Source organism: Bombyx mori, chromosome 23 (genome assembly GCF_030269925.1).
Source record: "Bombyx mori chromosome 23, ASM3026992v2".
NCBI lineage: Eukaryota > Metazoa > Arthropoda > Insecta > Lepidoptera > Bombycidae > Bombyx > Bombyx mori.
The window spans coordinates 21,243,593-21,268,988 of record NC_085129.1 but is presented as its reverse complement, the minus strand read 5'-3'; the positions used below and the strand labels follow the sequence as shown (position 1 = coordinate 21,268,988).

Genomic DNA, 25,396 nt, shown 5'->3' with positions numbered 1-25,396 from the left:
AGTCAAACTAAACTGGCCGGCTCGAAAAAGAGACACAGTCGAGAGAAGTACCACCGATACAAACCGAATTATCACGTTTGTTTTTACAGTATGTAGTGATTTTAATAGCACTCATTTAAATACAATAATCGGTTGTTTGTAGAGTCGGTTTACGGACGATAGTTTTACGTGATAACGTGGTACAAAACCTACCACATACCCACGTAACCACGTACCACAAAAAGACTCGCAAACATTACTTTATTTAGTGAACAGGGCGTTCGTCCTTTGCAATCTGTGATTTCGCGTCACATAAATGAAAATGCATGAAAGCATGTGTGTGTGTGTGTGTGTCCAAAAACCATTGCACACCGTATCGCTGTCCTAAATCTCACGGAAAAATTACTAAATTGTAATACTGTATACACCGGGTCATTAGTTCATGCAATGAGGTTATTGTAGCTGGCGTGACCTACTGGCGGGGCGGACGTATATTTCACATTCGTCAGTGTAGAGACTTTTTATTGCTTATTAAAGGAATTTAGTCAGGTTAGAGCCCCGTGAGCACCTACTAATTCTGTGAACCTAGTACAACCTCTCAAAGTTACTAGAATAGGTAGGGAAAAAAAGGAATTTATTGCTCGTCTTTTTTTTTATTGCTTATGTGGATGGAAGAGGTCACAGCCCACCTGGGGTTAAGTTACTGGAGCCCATAGACATCTACAACGTAAATACCGCCACATGAGTTGTAAAGTTGTAAGATCTGTTTATCATTCATATAATGCTATAGGGCAACTATCCCATAAGCCGAAGAAACATCACTGCAGTGTCTAACCTACACAATAGCCATCTATCCTACTTTATAAAGCTTTTTTATTTTATTTACTACTAAATAAATAAAACACATTAAATAAAATAATCATCATTAGTTTTTACATTAATATATACACAATAAATCACAAAAGGTTACGATTTGATTTTGCGTATTTTCGATAAGTTATTCGCCTGTTTCAAAAAGTGTGGCAACTATCCCAGATTCACCCTACTCAAATTCCCCGAAAAATACACCGCTGCCCATTTTTCGGGGAATTAGTAGCCTTTATGAAGAGAAAAGAGGGTTCAGCTGAAGTCAAACCTTTCCACCGTAAAACAGTCAGCGCAGAATGTCTGGCGGCGGTTAATTAGCCGGACTTAAGCAAGACTTCAGCGGCCTCGAAGAACTAAATTTTTTCTGAAAAGAATCTCTCAAGAAAGCCTCATGAGGCCACGACCCTCAGCATTGAGGATTATCGATACAAGGAGAAGGGAGTCGCCTTTACAACAACCACAGGAAGAGATGCGGTGGTGCTATTCTATTACACAGCCTGTTCATAGTAGTGCAGTGTCGAACTGTAGGTTCAATTGTGTAGCAGAAGAACTCTGAACCATCACAGACGACACAACCAATAAGGGACCGTGTTTTTAGCGGTTTAGGAGGTGCATCGGTAACCTGAGTCGCCCTTCGAGAAGTGAAAGTAGCGCGCTTTGGTCGCTGCGTAGTCCAAAAGCTAGAGAACAATGTTTAAATATTAACCACACTATTCGTGGACACATATATGGCGTTTAAGGACACACCTTTTTATGATGCGTAAGCCGGAACGCACGAGAGGTGGAAAAAAGAAGATAGTCTGTGACACCAGACCTTTTACCGCCGAGGTGACTTTTTGGCGGGAACGCGAGGAGTGAAGTTGTGTCATTTGTTTTATTTTGTCTATTTAGTGTTTCTTCAGGTTTAAATGTGTAATAATGGTGGTTTATTAACTGTTTAATATCTGTGAAAGTGCACAAATGTGGGAAAATTAAACAAAGCCGCTGGACGTAGCTTCTCGGGATCCCCCAAAAAGTCCAGTGAAAAAATCTCAGTAAATCACCACCATTTTACTGAGATTATATTTCAGCTCATATCATCTCATTTAATTTAATTTCATCCCAGCTCATTAATGTCTCAAATTAATCATCTTCATTTCATTTCATATTATCATTTTTCATAAAAATAAGAATATACATTAAAATAAAACATGATCTAAAGGCCTTAGTTATCAGGTCATAAAATCCCTTAAAAAAAAATTACTGCCCAGCGACAAAAAAAAGGTTTAACTTAAAACTCTGCGAAGTCGTTGCAACAATAAAACTCCTATTGTTTCTATTGTGGCGTTAATTACGAGTGATCCAAAAACACGATTTTCACGCGAAATAAAGAAGGGATTATACGAACTCCCTCACATATGACAAAAACACGCCCGGCCGGTCGACATTCGGAAGGTTAAATGGAAAAGTGCAAAGTTGACCTATTCTTGGTAAGCTTACCAAATAGCACGTAGCATGAGAAGTTACTCAAAGTCAGCTTTGGTTCTATGAAGCCTTTAATTTCCTACGAATACGATTTGTTGATGAGCCAAGGTCGCAAGCGCAGCTAAAACACACATACGACATGTTTATTGAGCACTAGTAAATAGCTTTATGGGTCGTTGTAATTAAAAGCGAAGGTCTCTGTAGCAGCGTTAAGCGTTTTTGGAAGCGATAGTATTTTATTATAACTATAATTAACAAAGTTAATGTATGTTAAGTTAATGTTTTTAATTACCAAAGTTAATGTAGCATGTTTTTAATAATCTCATAAAATAATACTTAATTGTATTTTAAACGGACAAACGATTCGACTTATGTACTGATTGCGGCTGAGCAAATTGGTTTTTAATATAGAAATATAAAATAGATATGTACATCTAGGTACACATGGTATCCGGCCTTCGCCAACCAGCCAGCTGGTCGAGTTACTGCGAGACGTTTACAATTTTATGATAACTTTGGCTTACGGTTTAAAAGTAGTTTCTAGTAGTGTTTCTGTCGTTTTACTGGTGGTAGGACGTCTTGTGAGTCCACACGGGTAGGTACCACCACCCCGCCTATTTCTGCCGTGAAGCAGTAATACGATTCGGTTTGAAGGGTGGGACAGCCGTAACTATACTGAGACCTTATAACTCATATCTCAAGGTTGTAGATGTGTAGGGTGACAGCATTTACGTTGTAGATGGCTATGAGCTCCGGTAACCACTTAACAAAAAAATCATATGAATGTTACACGTATTTTCACTTTCTTCTCCTTCTGTATTCGTGTTTTCTGTTCATTGACAATAAACTGATAGATGTTTTAAATTGTGCGGATGATTTGATTTCGTAACGTAATAATAACACTTCATTAGCGCGAGTGAAACCGCGTCATCATTTTAGGGCTTAACACCGCTACTGTGAAACCGAGACCTTACCTGCATATCGGAACTGTACGCACTGCACTTTCTCAACAATACGTGTTCAATCTTGTACTTGCTATGTTATATCTTCACGCTCGGATTGAAGTAATTGCGCAGGCATTAACTCTAATAAAATGTTTATCGAACTAACCTGGATTTAAAATTTCGCATTCGTTAGATATTAGATTATAGAAAAGTAAAATACAAAATGTTATTCACTGTGAAAAACAATGTGTTCATATGTCGCGTTGTGGCAATTGAGCGTGGACTGTATTTATTTATTTTTTTGAGATACTTCTTGAGCTTTCTTAATATAATTTCAAGGCTTAATACAAGAGAAATATAAAATTGATGCGTTACTCTTGCCGGCTGGATTTGAAAAAGAGCTGGTGTCATGGCGTCGCTAGCTGACACTTGACGTTCAGAAATTGAACAACATATAAAATGGTATTGTATGTTCGTCCCTACAAGATGCACAGTTTCTAAGTGAGCGTGATGTTAAGAGGTTATTGGTATTTTTAATGGCCACCATACGTGAATCTATGCTATCTATGCTGTTAACTATGTCAGCTCCACCGGGAGAGTAGGTGAGCTCACGGGGCTCTAACCTGATGAGTTGCTGACACTAGCCTACGCAAGAGCAGTGCTTCGCAGAATCGACCACCGGATCGGAAACGCGACCCGCTGAGAAGATCCGGCGAGAAACTCAGTGTGCTGTGTCTGGGTGAAAGGCTATGTCTATCAGTGAACAAATGTGGGCTAATGTTGCATTTAGTCCACACAATTCCACAACCAACCAATTCCAACAAGTATTACGTTCCGTCGCTGGGTATGGATACTAGAACAGAGAATATTATATCACCTACATCTATCCCGCCATGTCCCTATTTATGGCGATTATTAAAAGAATAACAAATCTTATAGTACTTAAAGACCCAAAAGCAGCAAACAAATGCTTTAACTAAAACAAGGTGAATATAAAATACACAAGTGTAACTAAAGTCTATTAGATATGACAATAATATTGAACCAAATAAAGAGTCCTGTTTCATAAGGCGAAACTTCGGTTTCTACTTTTGTCATGTCTATTTTCAGTCCAAGAAACCGTCTTTTATCCTCTATTAGGAGGAATGAGATAGCTAAACTAGTTTTATTATCTAATTATTCTAGCTATCATAGAACAGAAGGTATTTGGCTGAAACACGATAAGAATATTCCTAAGATATGTTTGCAATATACAAATTCCGAACAATAAAATTTGCCTGTCGGTCTACCGAGCAATTCCTCTCGGGCTGTGGAAGATCTCATTGACGTATCATGCAAATGTTGATACCTCCAAGCAAACCATTAGTCGTCATGCTTTAGATTTCTGTCGTAAAGCTTTCCATTTTGTAGGCTGAGACAGGATTTATCTTGGACTTCGACTTCTATGTGAACCTTGCTCAAGTGCTATTTTAACCATACTAGCTAATACATGATTGGTCTATGGCCAAAACTGATAACACACAGACTTACTGTCAGTGCTTCGATTGAACGTCAGGTGATCATTAGTAGACAAAAGGACAATAAGGATTGTCATGGTAGCTCGTAAAAACCCAGTGGCTACGAGGGTTGTCGGCCATGTTGTGACGTCATTGTTGTACTCCCGTTTCCAGGGAGCCATTGATTGAGGGTTTGTTCACCCCGCGCGTTCATACCACACTTCCGATGTAGCTAATGACATTATAATGAGGGACATTAAAAAAAATGTCTGCTCAAATAAACCTTTTCATTAAGGAGACCTGTTCAAAGATATTTTATTGGTCCTCACGGACAGACAAGCTTACTGTCCGTTAATTGTTAAGTGGTTATCGGAGCCCATTGGCAGCAACAACGTAAATGTGGATTCACCAGTAAATTAGTATGAAAATCTTTAGGATTTTCGGTATTGGCGAATCGTGCACTCAAACCAGTTTTAAGTTTGGTTATTCCGTATACTGTTCAACTTCTTTGCTTTTTCTTCTTCCATCAGCGAAAATCGGCATAGGACAAACAAGGACAAATAAAAGTCATACTTTCTGATTTAATGACACCGCTTAGGCAGAATCTGGAGAGTCTGTTGGAAAAAATCGGACGAGGCTGACGTATCGACAGTTCTGTAATCCGAATCATGTCTGGACATCTGACGTTTAAGTGGAGAAGCTACGAAGGGATTTTAACCGGTTCAACTAATACACAAGATTTGACACCTCATCCCAAATGTAACATTTTTTAATACGCTTTTATTAGCTTCAGACGTATGTATGATAGTATGTCACGGAATCATTGAACATGATTTTGACCCCCGTCAAAACGTCGGATTAATTGGAAATTTGGTATACTTATTAAGGACCGATGACAATACAATATTAAAAAAATATTGAAAAATTTTTAAATCAACTAAAATTTGAAAAATAAATAATAGTTTAAAAAAACTAACAAAATACCCTTTTATAGAAAATCCAACTAAAAAATAGAAAATAAATTTGGATTCAAAATTGTGTAAGAAAAAATGATTTTAAGGTAAAAAAAAGCGTGGGGTACATGGTATCAGTAGTTATAAATATTTTATATACAGATATGAGCAGAAGAAGATTATTTTAATAATATCCTGAAAAGCAATTCAAATTTATTATCTATTTTTTTGTTGGATTTTCTATAAAAGCGTGTTTTATTAGTTTTTTAAAACTATTATTTTTTGTAGCTTAGATGTGTGGACGAGCTCACAGCCCACCCGGGGGCTAAGTGGTAACCGGAGCCCATAGGCATCTACAACGTAAAAGCCGCCACCCACCTCGAGACGTGAGCAGTAAGATCTCAGTTTTAACAGTACAACGGCTGCCCCGGCCTTCAAACCGAAACGCATTACTGCTTAACGGCAGAAATAGGCAGGGCGGTGGTAGGTACCTACCCGTGCGGACTCACAAGATGTTCTACCAGTAATATATGCTATGCTAGCTTACGAGTAGTTCCATAGAATCATGTTGAATGTTGGGCTAGCTCGCAGGGCTCCGTCTGAAAGAACTTGCTATCGCCTCCCTTTGCAATAGCAGTACTGAGACTAGCAGCTGACCAGAGTAGGGATCCACGGAGTAGACCCGGCGAGAAATTTCCCAAGAAACCTGTGTATTTAAAGGTCAATGCCCAACTACCGCGTGGATGGACGCTAATTGACGTCTAGTTCTTGGATAGTGGAGGAATTTTCTCAGAATTCAGTCTGCGGAATGCCAGGAATTCCCTAGCGCCACGATCCTACAGCTTCAAATACTTTTTGCTGGTCGCGGACATGCCTCGCCGCGTTTAAAAAAAAGACATTATCCTGTCTACACCTAAAAACTAAGGCGCACAGCGTGAGCATACAAAAACAGTGACGTGCGTGTGTTTATTTATAGTGTGACGTTTTGTTTGTCTGTTTGCGTGTCTGTGCTACCGGGGTTCACACGCCTAAAGCGATGTACGGACAGAAAAGGAAATCACAATAATCTTGTAATAAAAACAACATCTTCGTGTCGTATGAATATTCGGGATGGTTTATTTAGTAGAATTATTTAGGCATCACAGATAGATCGTCGCTTATGTGAATCCTGGCTTGAGTTAAAAAAATCAATTTATTGAGAATTCATGACTCCCGCCGGAGAGATAGGCAGCATAAAGTGTCTGGTGGTATGCATGCGATGGCACCAATTAAAACCTTCGCGGAACGTATCTCCACTTACTAAGGTACGAGAAGAGTAGCTGAGTCAGAAAAGTCCCTTCTTATGGCACGTTGTAAACTCAACTGCACTTCAGTCCGCTGTGACCACGAAAATTGTAATGAAAACGTCGCAAATAATGTAATGACAATAAGAGTGAAATTCATAACAGTAGATTTACATCTTCACCTTGCTGTTCTCGCCGGAGCTTCTCAGTGGGTCGCGATTCCGATCCGGTGGTTGATTCCGCGAGGCACTGCTCTTGCTAAGGCTAGTGTGGGAAGTTTGACAGGCTTGAACCCTTTGAGCTTGCCTAAGTTGGCATAATCCCTCAATGCTACTAGCATAGGTAAATATTAAAATGCCTCGCGAGAACAAGGAAACAAAAAATTTTATGTGAAAGTCGTCGTAGCTTAAAGGATAAGACGTCCGATGCAGATAAGACGTCCGTTCGTATCTAGCGATGCACCGGTGTTCGAATCGCGCAGGCCGGTACTAATTTTTCTAATGAAATACGTACTTAACAAACAATTATAATTTTGCGGGTTTGATTTTATTACACGATGTTATTCCTTTAATGTGGAAGTCAATCGTGAACGTGATATAAATTAATTTTATAACGTACATTCAAAGTACGTTATATTTATTTGATGTCTCGTTGCTTTTTGTGCTGACGGTACAGAGCACAGACGCATCCGCTTGGACGTAACCATAAATAGCCCGGGACTCACCATAACAAGATATTCTTAACTCTAACACATTGCCTTTATCAAATTATACAAATTAGAACGAAAAATGTTTTAATAAGCTTACAAACATTAAGCTTCTCCGTGTAGAAAGCTACTACATACATACATATCGACAGGTGGCAGGATATTTGGTTTGAGCGATGTTTTTGCAACTTTACAGGAGAGCTATTTAAAGTAAAAAAATTAACAAAAAATATCATAACAAAAAAACTTCTTCAGCTATTAAAATTAGGTAAACTTAGTTGAAGTTCAATTAAAAACAATCAATTGTTGATGCTAATACCAAATAAAACGGACCTTTAATTACAAAGATAAATGTCGCGTCTTAAGCGAAATGTCGCTTAAACCGCCTTTCACCCCTCGATATGTTAAGTAGGAAGCTTCCTACAACAGGTGCAGCTGCAGTGATGCAGGTGCAGCTCTGATAGAGCATGTGCAAGAGAGGACTAACCGCGTGCTTGAGCAGTACCCATCTGCGGAGGTGGTGGTTCTTGGAGACTTTAACGCTCACCACCAAGAGTGGTTGGGGTCCAGAACCACTGACCTCCCGGGTCGGACTGCCTACGATTTCGCCTTGGCCTACGGCTTCTCCCAGCTGGTGACACAGCCCACCCGTGTCCCAGATATCGAGGGGCACGAGCCTTCTCTGTTGGACCTTCTGCTGACCACGGATCCGGCCGGATACAGTGTGGTGGTCGACGCTCCGCTTGGATCGTCCGATCACTGCCTTATCCGTGCTGCCGTACCACTCTCTCGTCCTGGTCGTCGAACGACGACCGGGTATCGAAGAGTTTGGCGGTATATATCAGCAGATTGGGATGGATTGCGTGAATTTTACGCATCCTACCCATGGGGGCGGTTCTGCTTTTCCTCTGCTGATCCTGACGTCTGTGCGGACCGTCTTAAAGACGTGGTGCTCCAGGGGATGGAATTGTTTGTTCCCTCTTCTGAAGTGCCCGTTGGGGGTCGCAGCAGACCCTGGTATAACAATGCCAGCAGGGATGCTGCACACCTCAAGCGGTCCGCATACGTGGCATGGGATGATGCCAGGAGGCGTCGGGATCCTAACATCTCAGAGGAAAGGCGGAAATATAACGCCGCCTCCAGGTCCTACAAGAAGGTAATTGCCAAGGCGAAGTCGGAGCACGTTGCTAGAGTTGGCGAGCGACTAAAGAGCTATCCCTCTGGGAGCCGTGCTTTTTGGTCGCTCGCCAAAGCTGCAGAAGGAAACTTTTGCAGGTCTAGTCTCCCACCACTGCGCAAGTCCGATGACACTCTGGCCCACAGCGCGAAAGAGAAGGCTGACCTTCTGGTCAAACTCTTCGCCTCGAACTCGACTGTGGACGACGGGGGTGCCACACCACCGAACATCCCCCGGTGTGATAGCTCCCTGCCGGATATCTGCTTCACACAGTGTGCAGTCAGGCGGGAGCTCCGACTCCTGGACGTCCATAAGTCGAGTGGGCCAGACGGCATCCCCGCAGTGGTTCTGAAAAAGTGCGCCCCTGAGCTGACGCCTGCGCTAACGCGTTTGTATCGCCTCTCTTATTGCACTAACAGGGTTCCGTCTTCATGGAAGACCGCCCACGTCCACCCTATCCCCAAGAAGGGTGACCGGTCGGACCCATCGAGCTATAGGCCTATCGCGATAACTTCCTTGCTTTCCAAGGTGATGGAGCGAATAATAAACACACAAATCCTGAAGTATCTTGAAGATCGCCAGCTGATCAGTGACCGACAGTACGGTTTCCGTCACGGTCGTTCAGCTGGCGATCTTCTTGTATACCTTACTCACAGGTGGGCTGAAGCCTTGGAGAGCAAGGGCGAGGCTCTTGCTGTGAGCCTTGATATCGCGAAGGCCTTCGACAAGGTCTGGCATAGGGCGCTTCTGTCGAAGCTACCATCTTACGGAATCCCCAAGGGTCTCTGCAAGTGGATCGCTAGCTTTCTGGATGGGCGGAGCATCACGGTCGTTGTAGACGGTGATTGTTCTGATACCATGACCATTAATGCTGGCGTTCCACAAGGTTCGGTGCTCTCCCCCACGCTTTTCATCCTGTATATCAATGACATGCTGTCTATTGATGGCATGCATTGCTATGCGGATGACAGCACGGGGGATGCGCGATATATCGGCCATCAGAGTCTTTCTCGGAGCGTGGTGCAAGAGAGACGATCAAAACTTGTGTCTGAAGTGGAGAACTCTCTGGGGCGAGTCTCCGAGTGGGGTGAATCGAACTTAGTTCAATTCAACCCGTTGAAGACACAAGTTTGCGCGTTCACTGCGAAGAAGGATCCCTTTGTCATGGCGCCGCAATTCCAAGGAGTATCCCTGCAACCTTCCGCGAGCATCGGGATACTTGGGGTCGACATTTCGAGTGATGTCCAATTTCGGAGTCATTTGGAAGGCAAAGCCAAGTTGGCGTCCAAAATGCTGGGAGTCCTCAACAGAGCGAAGCGGTATTTCACGCCTGGACAAAGACTTTTGCTTTATAAAGCACAAGTCCGGCCTCGCGTGGAGTACTGTTCCCATCTCTGGGCCGGGGCTCCCAAATACCAGCTTCTTCCATTTGACTCCATACAGAGGAGGGCCGTTCGAATCGTCGATAATCCCATTCTCGCGGGTCGTTTGGAACCTTTGGGTCTGCGGAGGGACTTCGGTTCCCTCTGTATTTTGTACCGAATGTTCCATGGGGAGTGCTCTGAGGAATTGTTCGAGATGATACCGGCATCTCGTTTTTACCATCGCACCGCCCGCCACCGGAGTAGAGTTCATCCATACTACCTGGAGCCACTGCGGTCATCGACAGTGCGTTTCCAGAGGTCTTTTCTGCCACGTACCATCCGGCTATGGAATGAGCTCCCCTCCACGGTGTTTCCCGAGCGCTATGACATGTCCTTCTTTAAAAGAGGCTTGTGGAGAGTATTAAGCGATAGGCAGCGGCTTGGCTCTGCCCCTGGCATTGCTGAAGTCCATGGGCGACGGTAACCACTCACCATCAGGTGGGCCGTATGCTCGTCTGGCTACAAGGGCAATAAAAAAAAAAAAAAAAAAGCAGGTATGTCAGCTGAGCGATATATTTTTTCTACCAAATTTCATAAGTGACATTTATTGTCATAAGGTTCCTTATATGTGTTGTTATTTTCTTTTGTTACTATGTCCTTACTAAAATATTTTTAAGAAATCACTGTTACTAACATTAATATGGATAAATATTATCTGAAATAACTGAATTTCATAATAATAATAAATCTAACATTAATATGGATAAATATTATCTGAAATAACTGAATTTCATAATAATAATAATAAATAAACACTAGTAATTTTCGTATCGACCGTTTTTTGTTCCCTGCCTATGCTGATAGCCTTGAGAGTCTATTTCAGCTTCGCCCTAACGTTTGTAGGTGAGTTCGCGGGACTCAAACCGGAGAGTTGTTAACACTGACCCTAGCAAGAGCAGTGCTTCGCAGAATCTACCACCGGATCGGAAACGCGACCCACTGAGAAGATCCGGCGAGAAACTCAGTGGGCTGTGTCTATGGGTTAGGACGGTGACCGGAATCGACCGTAGTTCGCATATATTCGTAACGTCACGCAAGGCAGACAAAATGAAATATCATTATCACTTAATAATTAACAATAATTAGCGATCAGAAATTAGGAAGTTAGGACTGTCGCTTAATCAATAAAATTCTTTACTAACCGGAGATTAACCTAAAAGTATTACAATTGTCTTATTAATGCCAATTATCTTTACCGAAACGCCTTGGGGTACTATGCTGCAGCGAAAGTATGTACATCGGACAATTTGAAAAAATACCGTAACAGTTATTTATGTGTAACGAAATTTAAGAATGTTCTCATTTTTAAATATCTTTTGACATTAAGCAATTATTGTAAATATATAGTTCTGCACTGGGCCTCTAGGGAAATGAATAATTCTTAACATTGTTCTGAAATATATATTGTATTGCAAATTTGGTTTAATTGACAGGTGTAATCAGATTGGTAACACCCCCGATAGGACCGTCTAAGATGCTCTTAGAGTAGCCGAATACAGGACGAGATAACAACATCCTGAAGACGTAAATCATACTTCAGGTGGTCACGACCCTAAGCCATGAGGAGCACGACTGAATAAGTCGGAGGATTAATTTATACTTTGTTTATTACAATAACTCAACCCTGTAGACCTTAGCTTCAGACACGATGACAAAGTCATAAAGGTTTGAATTTGAAATTCAACTTTAGTTTCACTATATTTAAGGTCGCTGATATCAATGTTGCCCGTCACCTGGTAACCATTTAACGCCAGATAAAACATTAACTTGAAGGTTGTCCTTAATGTAATTATAATAAAGCCGATATATTCTCTAAATGAAAGTTTTTTTTTGTTTCAGAAGCGACCCGTGCGTGAGACAGTTCAGTTTCGTTCCGTGGGCACGTTGAGTGATGCCCGATCGTGTAGTTAGTCAGTAACAGTGTCCGTGGTTATACAAAATGGCCGCTATTGCCGCCCTTTTCGGTTTGCTCGTGATCGCCTTTGTGTCAGGTAAGAAATGAATATTACCACAATTTTAACCGGCGCTGTTAGTATGCGTGTCTTTAATTTAAGTATATTTTTCCTCGGCTGTCATCTTCTGTCGGTTTCTGGCTACCTCGCCGCTGTTTATTTCCGCTTTGTGGCGAGGGAAGCGGGAATCTAAATTCTTACAACTCATATCGAGGGGCGAAAAGCTATTTATTATTTGGTTTAAGCGAATTTTTTAAACTTTACAGGAGAGCCATTTAGTGTTTAAAATTTGGTTAAAATATCATAAGAAAAAAAATCCTTCGGCTATTTGAATCAATTAAAAACGTCGAACAGTTGTTACTAATGCTAAATAAAACGGACCTTTAATTACAAAGAATTAACGCGGATTAACGAAATGTCCCTTAAATCAAATATCCTTTCAACCCTCGATAGTTTGTTGTGGAACCTAAAACTGAATACCTTTTCTCGGGTGACCAAAGCTTCAGTTCTCTGTAGTTTCTTGTGGTCATCGCAGCGGACCATGTCTAAATAGCAGCTCAGTTCAGTGGTGGGGTATTCAAGAAATACTCGGGCGTTTTAACTCCAACAAATGTGTCCACAGTAATGACTACCGCTCGGGATCTATGATGTCACAATGAAAGATCAAAACCATAAACGCAACTTGCCTTTCTTAAACTGTATACAGACAGTTTACAGAGCGAGTCACTTAAATAAATAAATGTGTTATTTTAATATCAACATGTCGGATTGTTGAACGGCTTAAGTCCGATTAGGTTATTAGAAAGATTGTTATTGAATATCTTTGATTCACCGTTCGGTCTGTGTCTCGAAAGCTGGGTATCCACTAGAGGCAAACTCAGGACAATCCGAACGGCTCTTTTCTGTATGGAGTCAAATGGAACTAGCTGGTATTTGGGAGCCACAGCCCAGAGGTGGGAGCAGTACTCCACGCGAGGCCGGACCTGTGCTTTGTAAAGCAAAAGCCTTTGTCCAGGCGTCAAGTACCGCTTCGCTCTGTTGAGGACTCCCAGCATTTTGGACGCCAACTTGCTTGCCTCAGAGCAAACAGCCGCAGTTCGGGATGTTTGCTTCAAGTCGAGGCTGCCCGTCCCGAGTTTGCCTCTTGTGGATACCCGGCTAAATAGTGGTCGTATAAGTGCAGTATTTTAGACGTTTTTTAAAGACTTTTCTATGCCATACCAGTAGGATATTGTTGTCGTGAGCTTTAATGAAACTGTATCTTGTAGCGACTGATGAGCCACAGTAAAAAGGAACGTAAACCTCAAAAGTTTTTGATAAATATGTAATGAAAAATCTTTAGTATTTAAAACTCTTTCCAACTCTTTTAGTTATAAAATATATTTTTCTTAGAATCACTCACCTGTCATTCAGTGAAGAGAATAGTTAAGTTTTGCATTGTATAATAATACTGTTTAAAGTATTCATTTAAAAAGAGATTAAGGGCATTAAATGTTCGTTTTATAATGATATCAAACATTCCACAGTGAATGAACAATAACATACTTAATTGCGTTTTCTGTAATATAAATAAGAAAGTTTTTCTTTCTAAATATTTAACAGAAGCGATATAATTGTATAAACCAACATTCTATTTGTGAAGCTAAGAAAGTGTTATCTCCAGCATGAGGCGTGGTATTGAGGATATAAATGAGTCAATGCCATCGACGTATTTAATTTTTTATCATTTTATTCACGGCTATTGGCAACGCGACCTTTAGCTGTATCTTAGTTAAATTAATAGCTTACGATAGTACTGTGCGTGAAATTGTGTGACTTTACACAGAGCTCAATGCTGTGAATTTGTAGCGTTGCCCCACACTCATGAATTTTAACAAATAAAAAAAACGGTTAATGATTCGCCATATCAAATGGTTATATAGGTATATAAAGAAAACTTAATTATGTACATAAAACATTCACACGACATTTTTATGGACCAAAAGACAGATATTTCTTTGAATAAAAATGAAGGATCTTATAGAAGCATATACATATGTATGTTTGGTAGTCGTTGTGCCCTGAGCGATAGGACGGCCGGTGTATTCTTATGAAGCGATGCGACAGTACCGTTGTTCGAATCCCGCAGGAGACTATCTTTTTACTAAGAAAATACGTACTAAGTCATATTCACGAATAAGTTTTAGGATGAAAGAATTTGTTTTTCTTTTTTTTTTTTTTTTTTATTGCTTACATGGGTGGACGAGCTCACAGCCCACCTGGTGTTAAGTGGTTACTGGAGCCCATAGACATCCACAAAGTAAATGCGCCACCCACCTTGAGATACAAGTTCTAAGGTCTCAAGTATAGTAACGACGGCTGCCCCACCCTTCAAACCGAAACGCATTACTGCTTCACGGCAGAAATAGGCAGGGTGATGGTACCCACCCGCGCGGACTCATAAGAGGTCCTACCACCAGTAAAGATAGATCGTGTAATAAAAATTATAAATTCACGTCATTTCCGAAGCCCGCACGGGTTGGTACCACCAGCCTATGTATTTCTACGACGATGGTGCTTAATAAGCGCAAGGGAGAACCGTTATGATTGATACTGCGACCTCAAGTCTCAAGATGACGGCATTGACGATCCTGCAACCGCTTGACACCAGGAAGACCTTCACTCAAAGGATCTACATATGACTTCAAATACTACTTGAAGCGCAAGTCGTCGTGGCCTAAAGAATAAGACGTCCAGTGCAATCGTATCTAGCGATGCACCGGTATTCGAATCTCGCAGGCAGGCGCCAATTTTTCTAATTAAATATGTACTTAACAAATGTTCACGATTGACTTCCACGGTGAAGGTATTATTACATCGTGTAATAAAAATCAAACCCGAAAATTTATAATTTGCGTAATTACTGGTGGCAGGACCTCTTGTGAGTCCGCACGGATTAGTACCACCACCCTGCCTATTTCTGGCGTGAAGCAGTAATGCGTTTCGATTTGATGGGCAGGGCAGCCGTTGTAACTATACTTGAGACCTTGGAACTTATATCTCAAGATGGGTGGCGCATTTACGTTGTAGATGTCTATGGGCTCCAGTAACCACTTAACATCAGGTAGGCTGTGAGCTCGTCCACCGATATAAGCAATAAAAAAAAGAACGCAAACTTATAAACAATCCAAGATGGCTTCCATGTTTAACTCCGTAATTAGGGTCGAAAGGAGCGGCGCATGTATAAATACGGTAAAAAGGTGTCTGCTATTCTTCATTGACCCTGACTGCTATTTCCGAACGTAAACAAAGGTTGAACCAGTTCAGTAAACTAATTCTATTTTAAGCTCTGGCCGTACATAATTCGTTATTTACAGCTTTCGAGCTTCATGGATTCCCTCGTTGCTTTTCATTTCGAAAGCTTTGTATTATTGTTTGTTATTGGAGACGGGGAGGCTAGAGGGGGCTGGAGTCGCCAGAATTATTCCGTTTGACACATGAGGGAACGGATATTCGAAATCTTCAGTAATGGAGTGGTCTATCAGGGGCTATCGGAGGCACAGTACCGCTTTGAGACATGAGTTCCAAGTCCTCACCCTTCGAAACAGAATCCACGCTTCGCAGCCAAAAAAGGGAATAGAGGAAGGGAAAGGGAAGTAAAATCGTGCCAAATGGATTCGAAGCATATAAACCAGTTTTACCTAGAACCAGTAATGTCAGTGCGGCTTCTGCGATATTTCTCACTGCGTCGTACCTTGAAATCCTTTCCTTACTGTATTTTGCCGCGACATATGTAAATTATTTGTAACAAGGCTTAATGAGAATATTTCACCAAAGACCGAAAGATTTGAGTTCTTATGCCTCCGTTTTTACAACGGCTGCCGCACCCTTCAAACCAAAACGCAGTACTGCTTCATGGCAGAAATAGGCATGGTTGTAGTACCTTTCCGCGCGGACTCACAAGACGTCCTACCACCAGTAACTAACTGCCCACATACAACTTGTTTTCATTTTCAGTGTTACCGTTTTTACGTCCTTGTAAAAGCCATAATGCCCTTACTGTTATTTGAGTCAAACCTGACTCATTTACGAACAGTAGCTACGCCTCTGAGTCAGCGATGTCTCAGATATTTTAATTGGTGTGTTACGTCAATGAGTCGTGACACATCGGCCAACGTTGATATGAAAACGTCCTTTGCTGGAGTACTTATTGTGGAGAACTTAGAAACACCTTATAGTTTCACTTCAGAAATCGGCTGAATGGTGGTAATCTACCGGGCAAAGTGGAACAGCTTAGGTAGGAAAGCGAACCCTGGTATTAGACCGGGAAAACGCTAGAAAGAAGGAGAAGAAGATGGTAATTTGCGGCCTGAGTTATAATATCTTAATGGTGCTTCAGGTAGCAAGAGTGGAGGATAGGGTTGATGAGGGATATGGAATGATAAGATAATGAGGGAAATACGAATTAGACAAATGCCAAAATACATGAGGATGTCTGAATGATTGTCTGAGGGAATTCAGAAGATTCAGCAGTACAATAGGAAACTACAGAATTATTCCTAAGCGTCGTTGAAATAAATACCGCTAATCTACTTCGTAAAATAACGAGCACAATGATTAATTGATTACACAAAAAAATAATTCAACTGCGAAACGGTGATTGTCGAACGGTCACCGCACGGTCACGGTGTGTGGTCACCATCACAAACGGTCAATGACACAAATGCGACAGATTTCTATACTGGTCAGTTTTGTGTGTAGCTTTATAACGGCTAGCCATTAGTCAGAGATCGCCGGTACCGACATGGGCTCTCAGTGCGATGCATCACGACCCGACCTGTCCGTGGCCTAATTGTTATGACTACTAACTACTGCCGACACTAGATTCTGTGTTCTAGTATCTTAAGTTACGAAGATATCACTCAACGCTCCTAAGGATGGAAGAGCTAAAAAACTAAATCATTTCATTTAATTTGAAATTCGAGAGACTTCCACTTTAATACAATAATAGTCAGAAAAGATATTAAATTCCAATTTTATTATTTTCGCTGCGACATTTTATCAGCGCACTTCCAGAATTGATACGACGCCAACCACAGACGACAAAGACGCCACTAAATTAGTGGAATGTTTTCCATTATGCTTTTCCAATCTTTGGACCTAACTAATGTGTTAACTAGATTGCAGATTTTGTTTTTATAGGCTATGTATGCAGACGAGCATGTAACTGACATGATGGTGAGTGGTTACCATCGCTTACCGTCGTCAGGAACACCAGGGGCACAGCCAAGCCACTGCCCACTGATGCCCTTTTGCTATCTAAAGGTATTGCACGTAGGCTCGTATTGCAGTTGATGCCAAACTCAGATGGTCAAAGGTGGATGGCAGGACGCATGTCCTGATGCCGGCCCCCGATTGAGACGACCAGGAACGCCGAGCACGTTTGTGAAAATAGGGCACTTTAGGGTTTACTAGGGCTTACCACTTTACTAGAGTTTCATTTGCTACAATGAATTATGGATCTTAAAAGGCAAGCCTTTCTCTGGACCGGTTATTTAAAACGCGGAGTGCGCAACAAAGTTACATTGACCAATCGTTATGCGCAATCTCACCTCACTGCTGATTCACTATGCGTTGAGAAACTTAATTGAAGGACACGTAAAGATACCTGACATAAAAAGTCGCAAACTAAGGCAATATTATTGTTAAGGCTGCCCGCTACTTCGGTCTGTTTGAGTTGATTTAGCTTTTAAATTATTATTTTTTATTGCTTAAATGGGTGGAAGAGCTCACGGCCCACCTGGTGTTAAGTGGTTACTGGAGCCCATAGACATCTACCACGTAAATGCGCCACCCATCTTGAGATATGAGTTCTAAGGCCTCAGTATAGTTACAATGGCTGCCCCACCCTTCAAACCGAAACGCATTACTGCTTCACGGCAAATAGATGGCAGCATTCCGAGATTCAAACCAGCGTATAAAGGCTGTTCCATCATATAAATGATTAACTGCTTCTAGCACAGAAGTACACGGAATGCCGATATATACCTTTGAAGAAAGCATATAACACATTAATAAAAAATAACGAATTCGATATTAGCGCGCTTTCATTAGGTACGTTAGGTTAGGTACAAGGAAATCTTTGAATGTAATTTTCACCGATTTTAAGAACCGAAACGATACAATAATTTTATAACATCGTCTTAATACCATCTCTTTTCTTCGCCTTATCCCACTAGGTGAGGTTGGCACAACTAATTATTTTCTTCCAATCTCTTCCATCAGTCCTCTCTCTCTCATATCGTCATTCACACACTCCATCCATGTCTTCTTCGGTCGACGTCTTCCCCCTCTACCTTGCATTACCATGTCCATACATCTTCTAGTCACATGCATCTTCTGTCTACGCAGCACATGTCCATACCACGCTAACTGTTTTAATACCCTACAGGATTAAAAGGACAAAAAAATATGAAATTATTTTTTAGTTCAATTTGCTGTTTGCCGTTAAAACACATTTTAATTGTTGTTTTTATTTTGCACTGCAGTACTTCGTTAGGTGGGTTCTTGTGACGAATGCTTTTGCGGAACGAATTTCCATGGTTGTGGTTGTTACCGGTTGTTAAGATAACGTCGATACAGCGAATATTTACTGGTGGTAGGACCTCTTGAGAGTCCGCACGGGTAGGTACCACCACCCTGCCTATATTTTACCGTGAACTAGTAATGCATTTCGGTTTTTAAGGCCTGGGCAGCTGTTGTAACCATACTGAGACCTTAGAACTTATATCTCAAGGTGGGTGGCGCATTTACGTTGTAGATGTCTATGGGCTCCAGTAACCACTCAACACCAGGAGGGCTGTGAGCTCGTCCACCCAACTAAGCAATAAAAAAAAAGCAGAAATGAGTACGTTTCCAATGCACGCTTTCACCATCACCATCATTCTCCAGCCCTTCTCCCAGTCACCTGGGGTCGGCGCAACATGTTTGCTCCTTCCATACTCCTCTATCATATACCATTTCTTCGCTCACTCCCCTCTCACATATATCGTCTTTCACGCAATCCATCCATGTCTTCTTAGGTCTACCTCTTCCTCTATACCCTTCCACATTCGGGGCAGCCGTTGTACTGTAAAACGGAGACCTTAGAGCTCTTGTCTAAAGGTGAGTAGCGGAATGGAGATATCCATGAGCATCGCGTTTAACACCAGGTGGGGCGTGCGGTCATCCACCCATACAAATGGAGCAGTCGCAGTTTGATTAAAAACAAAAAAACACTTCCACGAAGAACGAGTAGCATTTTGTATCAAGGTAATAAGATTCGCAAAAATCATCACAAAAAACAACTATTCCGCTATGTGCCTCGTCATTTCACAATCGCCTCGAGCTCCGTACGTGACAATATGCGCCCTGGTTTTCAATAAAACCGTCTTTTTCGCTTTCCTCGTTCACACTTCACTAAATACCTTAATATTTATTGCCAAAAAATACGTGATGCGTTAGAAAGAGACGACTGTTTCTTTGATTCTTCACTTTGATTTAGCTTAAGTTATTTTAACGAAATCTCATGGAAACTTCCAAAGACACCTAGCATGTCACGAATACAAGATATCTACTGTTATGCTGTGATGGTGTGAGAGATTCACGTTGCGAAGCTCAGAAGCGGCTACCAGACTCCATCTACCTCACTCCTTGAAGGCTCCGGTCTTCTCACGGGAGCATATGATCCTACAATAAGCCTTACGAAAATGAATTACTTAATTGTAAGGAAATATTTTGTGTCCGGGAAACATGACTTCCAGACCTCGAGCGTACGGGGCACGTGCCGGGTCGCATTAGGGCCACGCACGCAGCCACACAATATAAAACTTGATATAAAAGGCAAGAGAAAGCTGCAATGTGAGCTTTCACTATTTACTCGAATAATTTAAATTTTCTTATTGAATACTCGCTTTGGTTTACGTAAGCCTTTACTAAAATTACACGTGAAAGATAGTTTAATTGTTCGGGAGGTTAGTGAACTTGGCTGTTGTACCACGGGACTGCAATTCGATTCCCATTCGCAGTTTTTTTATGATTACGTGAATTTCAGCAATACGTGACACAAATTTTCTATTCAATTATTTATTGGTTGCCAATAAAACTGCTGTGTTTAGATATAATAATGATTATAATGGTAATAATAAATCTCTTATTGTCTTTCACACAGATTTAGGTTATTACAGGTAAAAAAAGAAAGAAGAAAGTTTAATTAATTAATTAATCAACTAAATAAGTGGTCACCGTTTACGCGGGTTCCTAATATGAACATAAAAAATGCATGTTTCATTTTAATTACACGATGCTACTCCTTCATCGTGGAAGATGATCGTGTTTATATAGAAAAATTGGTAGCTGCCCGCGGGATTTGAACACTGACCCACTCGCATCGATACGAGTATATCGTCTTATCTTTTAGGCCAGGAAGACTTCATTTTTTTTTCCGACGCAAGTTCTTTATTAGAGCACAGTTAGAGTGACAGAGACAGTCGAAGCTATCTGTCTCTCTCTCTCCTTACTTCGGAACCGCGCCGCATTAATTCCAGTTACGAAACGCGAGAGACATTGATCGTTAAATTGACATTGTCCCGGAGAAGCCGCGGTGATGAATTGACAATAGACGGAAGGGCAGCGAGTTCAATGCTTCGACAGGGCACCGAACTTATCAGTAAACAAGTTTTGTTTAAACTGAAAAATCACCTTTTTTAGTGCTTAGATAGGTGGACGAGCTCACAGCCCACCTGGTGTTAAGTGGTTACTGGAGCCCATAGACATATACGACGTAAATGTGCCACCCACCTTGAGATACAATTTCTAAGGTCTCAAGTATAGTTACCGCGGCTGCCCCGCCCTTCAAGCCGAAATGCATTACTGCTTCACGGCTGAAATAGACAGGGTGGTGGTACCTACCCGTGCGGACTCACAAGAGGTCCTACCACCAGTACTTGAAGACTGTGGCTCTGGTGTCTCTACCCATCTCTTATAAACTACGCTAGTACTTACACTATATTTACTATAAGCTAGTATCGCATCCAGGATAACCCAGAAGAAAATGGTTAAAGGAGGCCATGGCCCTCAGATTGGTGTGGATTGGGAGAGGCAGCAGTGGACGATTCTAGGCTGATGATGATGATGATAATGAATGAATGAATGAATTGAAGATTATCAATGCAAGGTGGTGAAGGAGTATCGTATCCTTGTATCGGCTTCAATTCCAATAAATCCTGAACGTGGCTTAATGTCTTATACGAAAACGACGCCAGCGCCATGAGTCAGAAGACACAACCGATCCGATACTTTGGAAATTGTGTTTCAGAAATTCACTCTGAAAACAGCTAGATATTTATAAAATCTGTCTGGAATTGAAGGTCGTTGCACGTTCGTTGCACCCAGACTGTAATCTAGATGTGCTCAGTGAAAATAATGTTGGGACTCACGGGCGGGTGGAGCAGACAACTGTACTGCCAACATAAAATTCATCATAAAATTATAGACATATTACATATACTCAGTATATTCTATATTGTACAGTATACTCAGTAAGTTTATGTGCATATTGTCTCGGTGGTGTTAGATTTATTTGTTAATAGCACAAAGCCGATTCAATTATACTTCTTCTTCTCGCTTCGGTTTCCTCAATACTGAGGGTCGTGGCCACCTCCACGTAACAAGAGCTTATTCCGGATCATTCCACGCCATTTGCTCCTGTCCGCCGCCGAGTGTCGTGAGCTGTGGTGTCGAGGGTAGTGCGGATCTGGTCAGTCCAACGTGTCGGGCCTCTACCTGGTGGACTTCTTCCGTCCACCTTGTGAGTCATCAGTAGCTTCTTCAAGCTGCAGTTATTCTTTGTTGCAATGTGGCCAAAGTATTCCAGAACTCCGCGCAGGCAGATGGTAAAAAGCCTTGTCTTTATCTGGAGTCCTTGGAGGATCGACACGTTGGTGCGATCGCACGCATCTCTGAGATCACCGCTTTTATAGTCTGCTATTATTTGTATTCTTATTTCGAGTCTAACCGACAAATGACTGACAACGAGGAACTGAGCACGGGTGATGATCGGGAGGAGCTCATCCCGATGGATTGCTTAGTGCATGACGGTCAGTCTTAATTGAACGAAACTCGACTTCCATCGTTACTGAGCTCCAGAAATAATTTGATTCATCGAACATGTCGCTCATCCCTCGCGTCTGTGTGTATCGCCGCCCACGTTCGTCCTATACAAGGGCGAACTTCAGTCTTCAATTAAAGTTCTCATCTTTTAAGTATTAAATCAAAAAGTCAGTGAACCTTAAATCTCGAACTGACACGCTACATTGCATGGAAGTTCATTTAGCTCACACGACCCTGATACGAATAAGCTTTTTGCTTTTAAAACTTATGATCTTAGACAGACATCAATAACTTAATTACCGCCAAACACCTCCAAACATGAGTTACAAGTCTCAGTTCTATAGTACAATGGCTGCCCTCACCTACAATCTGTCTATCTTCTTCTATCTTTTATATATATATATAAAAATGAATTGTTATTCGTTAGTCTCGCTAAAACTCGAGAACAGCTAGACCGATTTGGCTAATTTTGGTCTTGAATTATTTGTGGAAGTCCAGAGAAGGTTTAAAAGGTAGATAAATATGATAATGCTCGGAGTTAAATAAGAATAACAATTTTGTTTTTCCTTTGATGTGTCCCTCGCCGGACAGATTTCTTTTGTTTGTTTTAAAATTATTTTATACAAAAGTTTAGTTATTTTATTTATCGATTGAGGCACTACGAAGTCTGCCGGGTCAGCAAGTAATAGATATAATAAACACAAAATAGCTTTGTATTTGTACTAAGTCTATGTAAGCAATCTTTTGATGTAATTTCCATCTAGTTCAACACATTAACTTAACAATTTATACACGCATCGAGGGTTGATAAGTATCTCAGTACAACGGCTGCCCCACCACACAGAAGAGAACGCATTACTGCTTCACGGCAGAAATAGGCAGGTTAAATTAAAAACAATTCCTGGCCACTAAGTTATGTTCACGAAAGATTTCCGTGATGAAGAAGTAACTTGGTAAGAGAGGTTAGTTCCCCTCGATTTTAGTTTACTGGTGGTAGGACCTCTTATGAGTCCGCGCGGGTGGGTACCACCCTACCTATTTCTGCCGTGAAGCAGTAATGCGTTTCGGTTTGAAGGGTGGGGCAGCCGTTGTAACTAAACTTGAGACCTTAGAACTTATATCTCAAGGTGGGTGGCGCATTTATGTTGTGGATGTCTATGGGCTCCAGCAACCACTTAACACTAGGTGGGCTGTGAGCTCGTCCACCCATCTAAGCAATAAAAATAAAAAAAGGGTGAGGTAGCCGTTGTACTGTTAAAAGTCAGACCTTAGGACTCATGTCTCAAGGTTGTAGATGTGGCTCTGGTAACCACTTAAAACTACGTGGGCCGTGAACTCGTGCACCTATCTAACCAAAAACAAGGATGAAAGAAATATTATCAGAAAGGTCGCCGACATTCAACTTCACATTCCAATAAAATTGTTCATTGACGAAAGTACACAATATAATACATAACTACACATGCGGCGTAATACACAGAAGCAAACCTAATACGTATTCTTACAACGGAGTTATTGCTTTTTGCATTGTTCATATAATTGTGGCCATGAAAACATAGTTTCGCCACAACCCCTGAACAATAACGAGTCGTGGTCCAGTACATAACGGCTTATGTATTGTTACACACTGGGCTTCGGGATAAAGAAAAATTATACCGAAGTACAAATTAAAACTGTATTCAACACGTAGAACACTTAACAAACACTTTAAAACTCTCAATTCTCTTCTTCCGCTTCGCTTCAGGTGATCCGTTCGCTGTTTAGCTTCGAGTAGTTTCGATTATTGACTGACTGACTGCTGTCTCTGCAACGCTTTTATAGTCGAGACGAAATCCCTAGAATCGTTGAGAATATTCCACAGAAGTCTAGTATTGTGTGTTTCCGCTATCTGACAATAGATGGCGTTGTACTTCTCGAGCGTTCTAGATGCAACTAGATCCTTAAAAACATCAGTCGAGTTATTTATTCGGGAATAGAAAAGGTCCTTGAATGGTTAATTTGGATAGATGGCGCTGTTGTTCTCACAGTGCTTTAACGCTATAACATTTGAAGATCGCTAATCGCTCAGCTCATAAGCTCGCTGTTTTCACAGCCCACTGGCGTTTGTCATCATTCACAGCTTTGCATAAGAATGACATTTCTGAAAACGGTTGCCCATTGTCTTAAATTGAAGCGAATATATTCACGCCTGCAATCGTAGTGTGAACTGAGTATATTAATGATAAAATATTTAATTATTTAATTTTTTATTAATTTACGGACGTTTAGCTGCTCCAATACTTTGGTCATATAGCAAGAAAACCCTCTGACCAACCTAGAGAGACTCATAGTGACAGGTAAAGTGGATGGAAGACGATCCAGAGGTCGGAGCCGAAAAAGATGGAGTGACCAAGTGTCCGAGTGTCTGGACATGAGACTGAGCCACGCACTTCACTGTGCCATTGACCGACAAAAGTGGCTACAGATTACAAAAATGGGTCACAGGCGGGTGCATCACGGTGCTCAGCAATGAGCGATCGACTGAAGGAGGAGAGGAGCTGCAGAGAAAAGTGAAATTGGTCTCTGAACGAGCTCATCTTCTTGTAAGAGGTTATTAGAAATCAGACCATACCGTGAATGTGAATGTTAGATACCCGTGCGTGCTCATTATATGTCCTTGGACCGATTGTGGTGTATCAGGAAATGTTCGGACAGGCTTCACGGGTGATTTTGTACGGTTTGGTAGCTATAGGATCCAAGTTCAATCGAAGCTCGGCCAGCAAAGCTAGCTTGGTTTGAGTACTTCAAATTTTAATTACATTATTTAAGGCCTGTCAGTCTTTTTACACCTGCGGCCTATGGGTTAATATACGCAACTGGCTTGCAGTGCCTTGCGCGTCCAATATAACAATGGGTACAGGGCACTGATGGGGCTGCCGCGTTTCTGTAGCGCGTCGGGGATGTTTGCAGACGCCGGTGTTGAGGCTTTGCCGCAATACGACATCCCTGATGCGGCGAATGCGTGGCGGCTTCAACGGTTACCT

At 41.6% G+C, this 25,396-nt stretch overlaps 1 protein-coding gene across 10 annotated transcripts in view; it reads left to right on the top strand.

Annotated features, from left to right (window-relative positions):
- LOC101746048 (fasciclin-3) overlaps positions 1–25,396 on the top strand; it is an 88,327-nt gene that overhangs the window by 9,978 nt on the left and 52,953 nt on the right. For all 10 annotated transcript variants that reach the window (XM_062675465.1, XM_062675462.1, XM_062675461.1 and 7 more), the window contains exon 2: positions 12,133–12,284. In XM_062675465.1, the coding sequence (XP_062531449.1) occupies positions 12,233–12,284 (52 nt within the window). In that variant the 5' untranslated portion in view covers positions 12,133–12,232. The remainder of the gene's footprint in view (positions 1–12,132; positions 12,285–25,396) is intronic.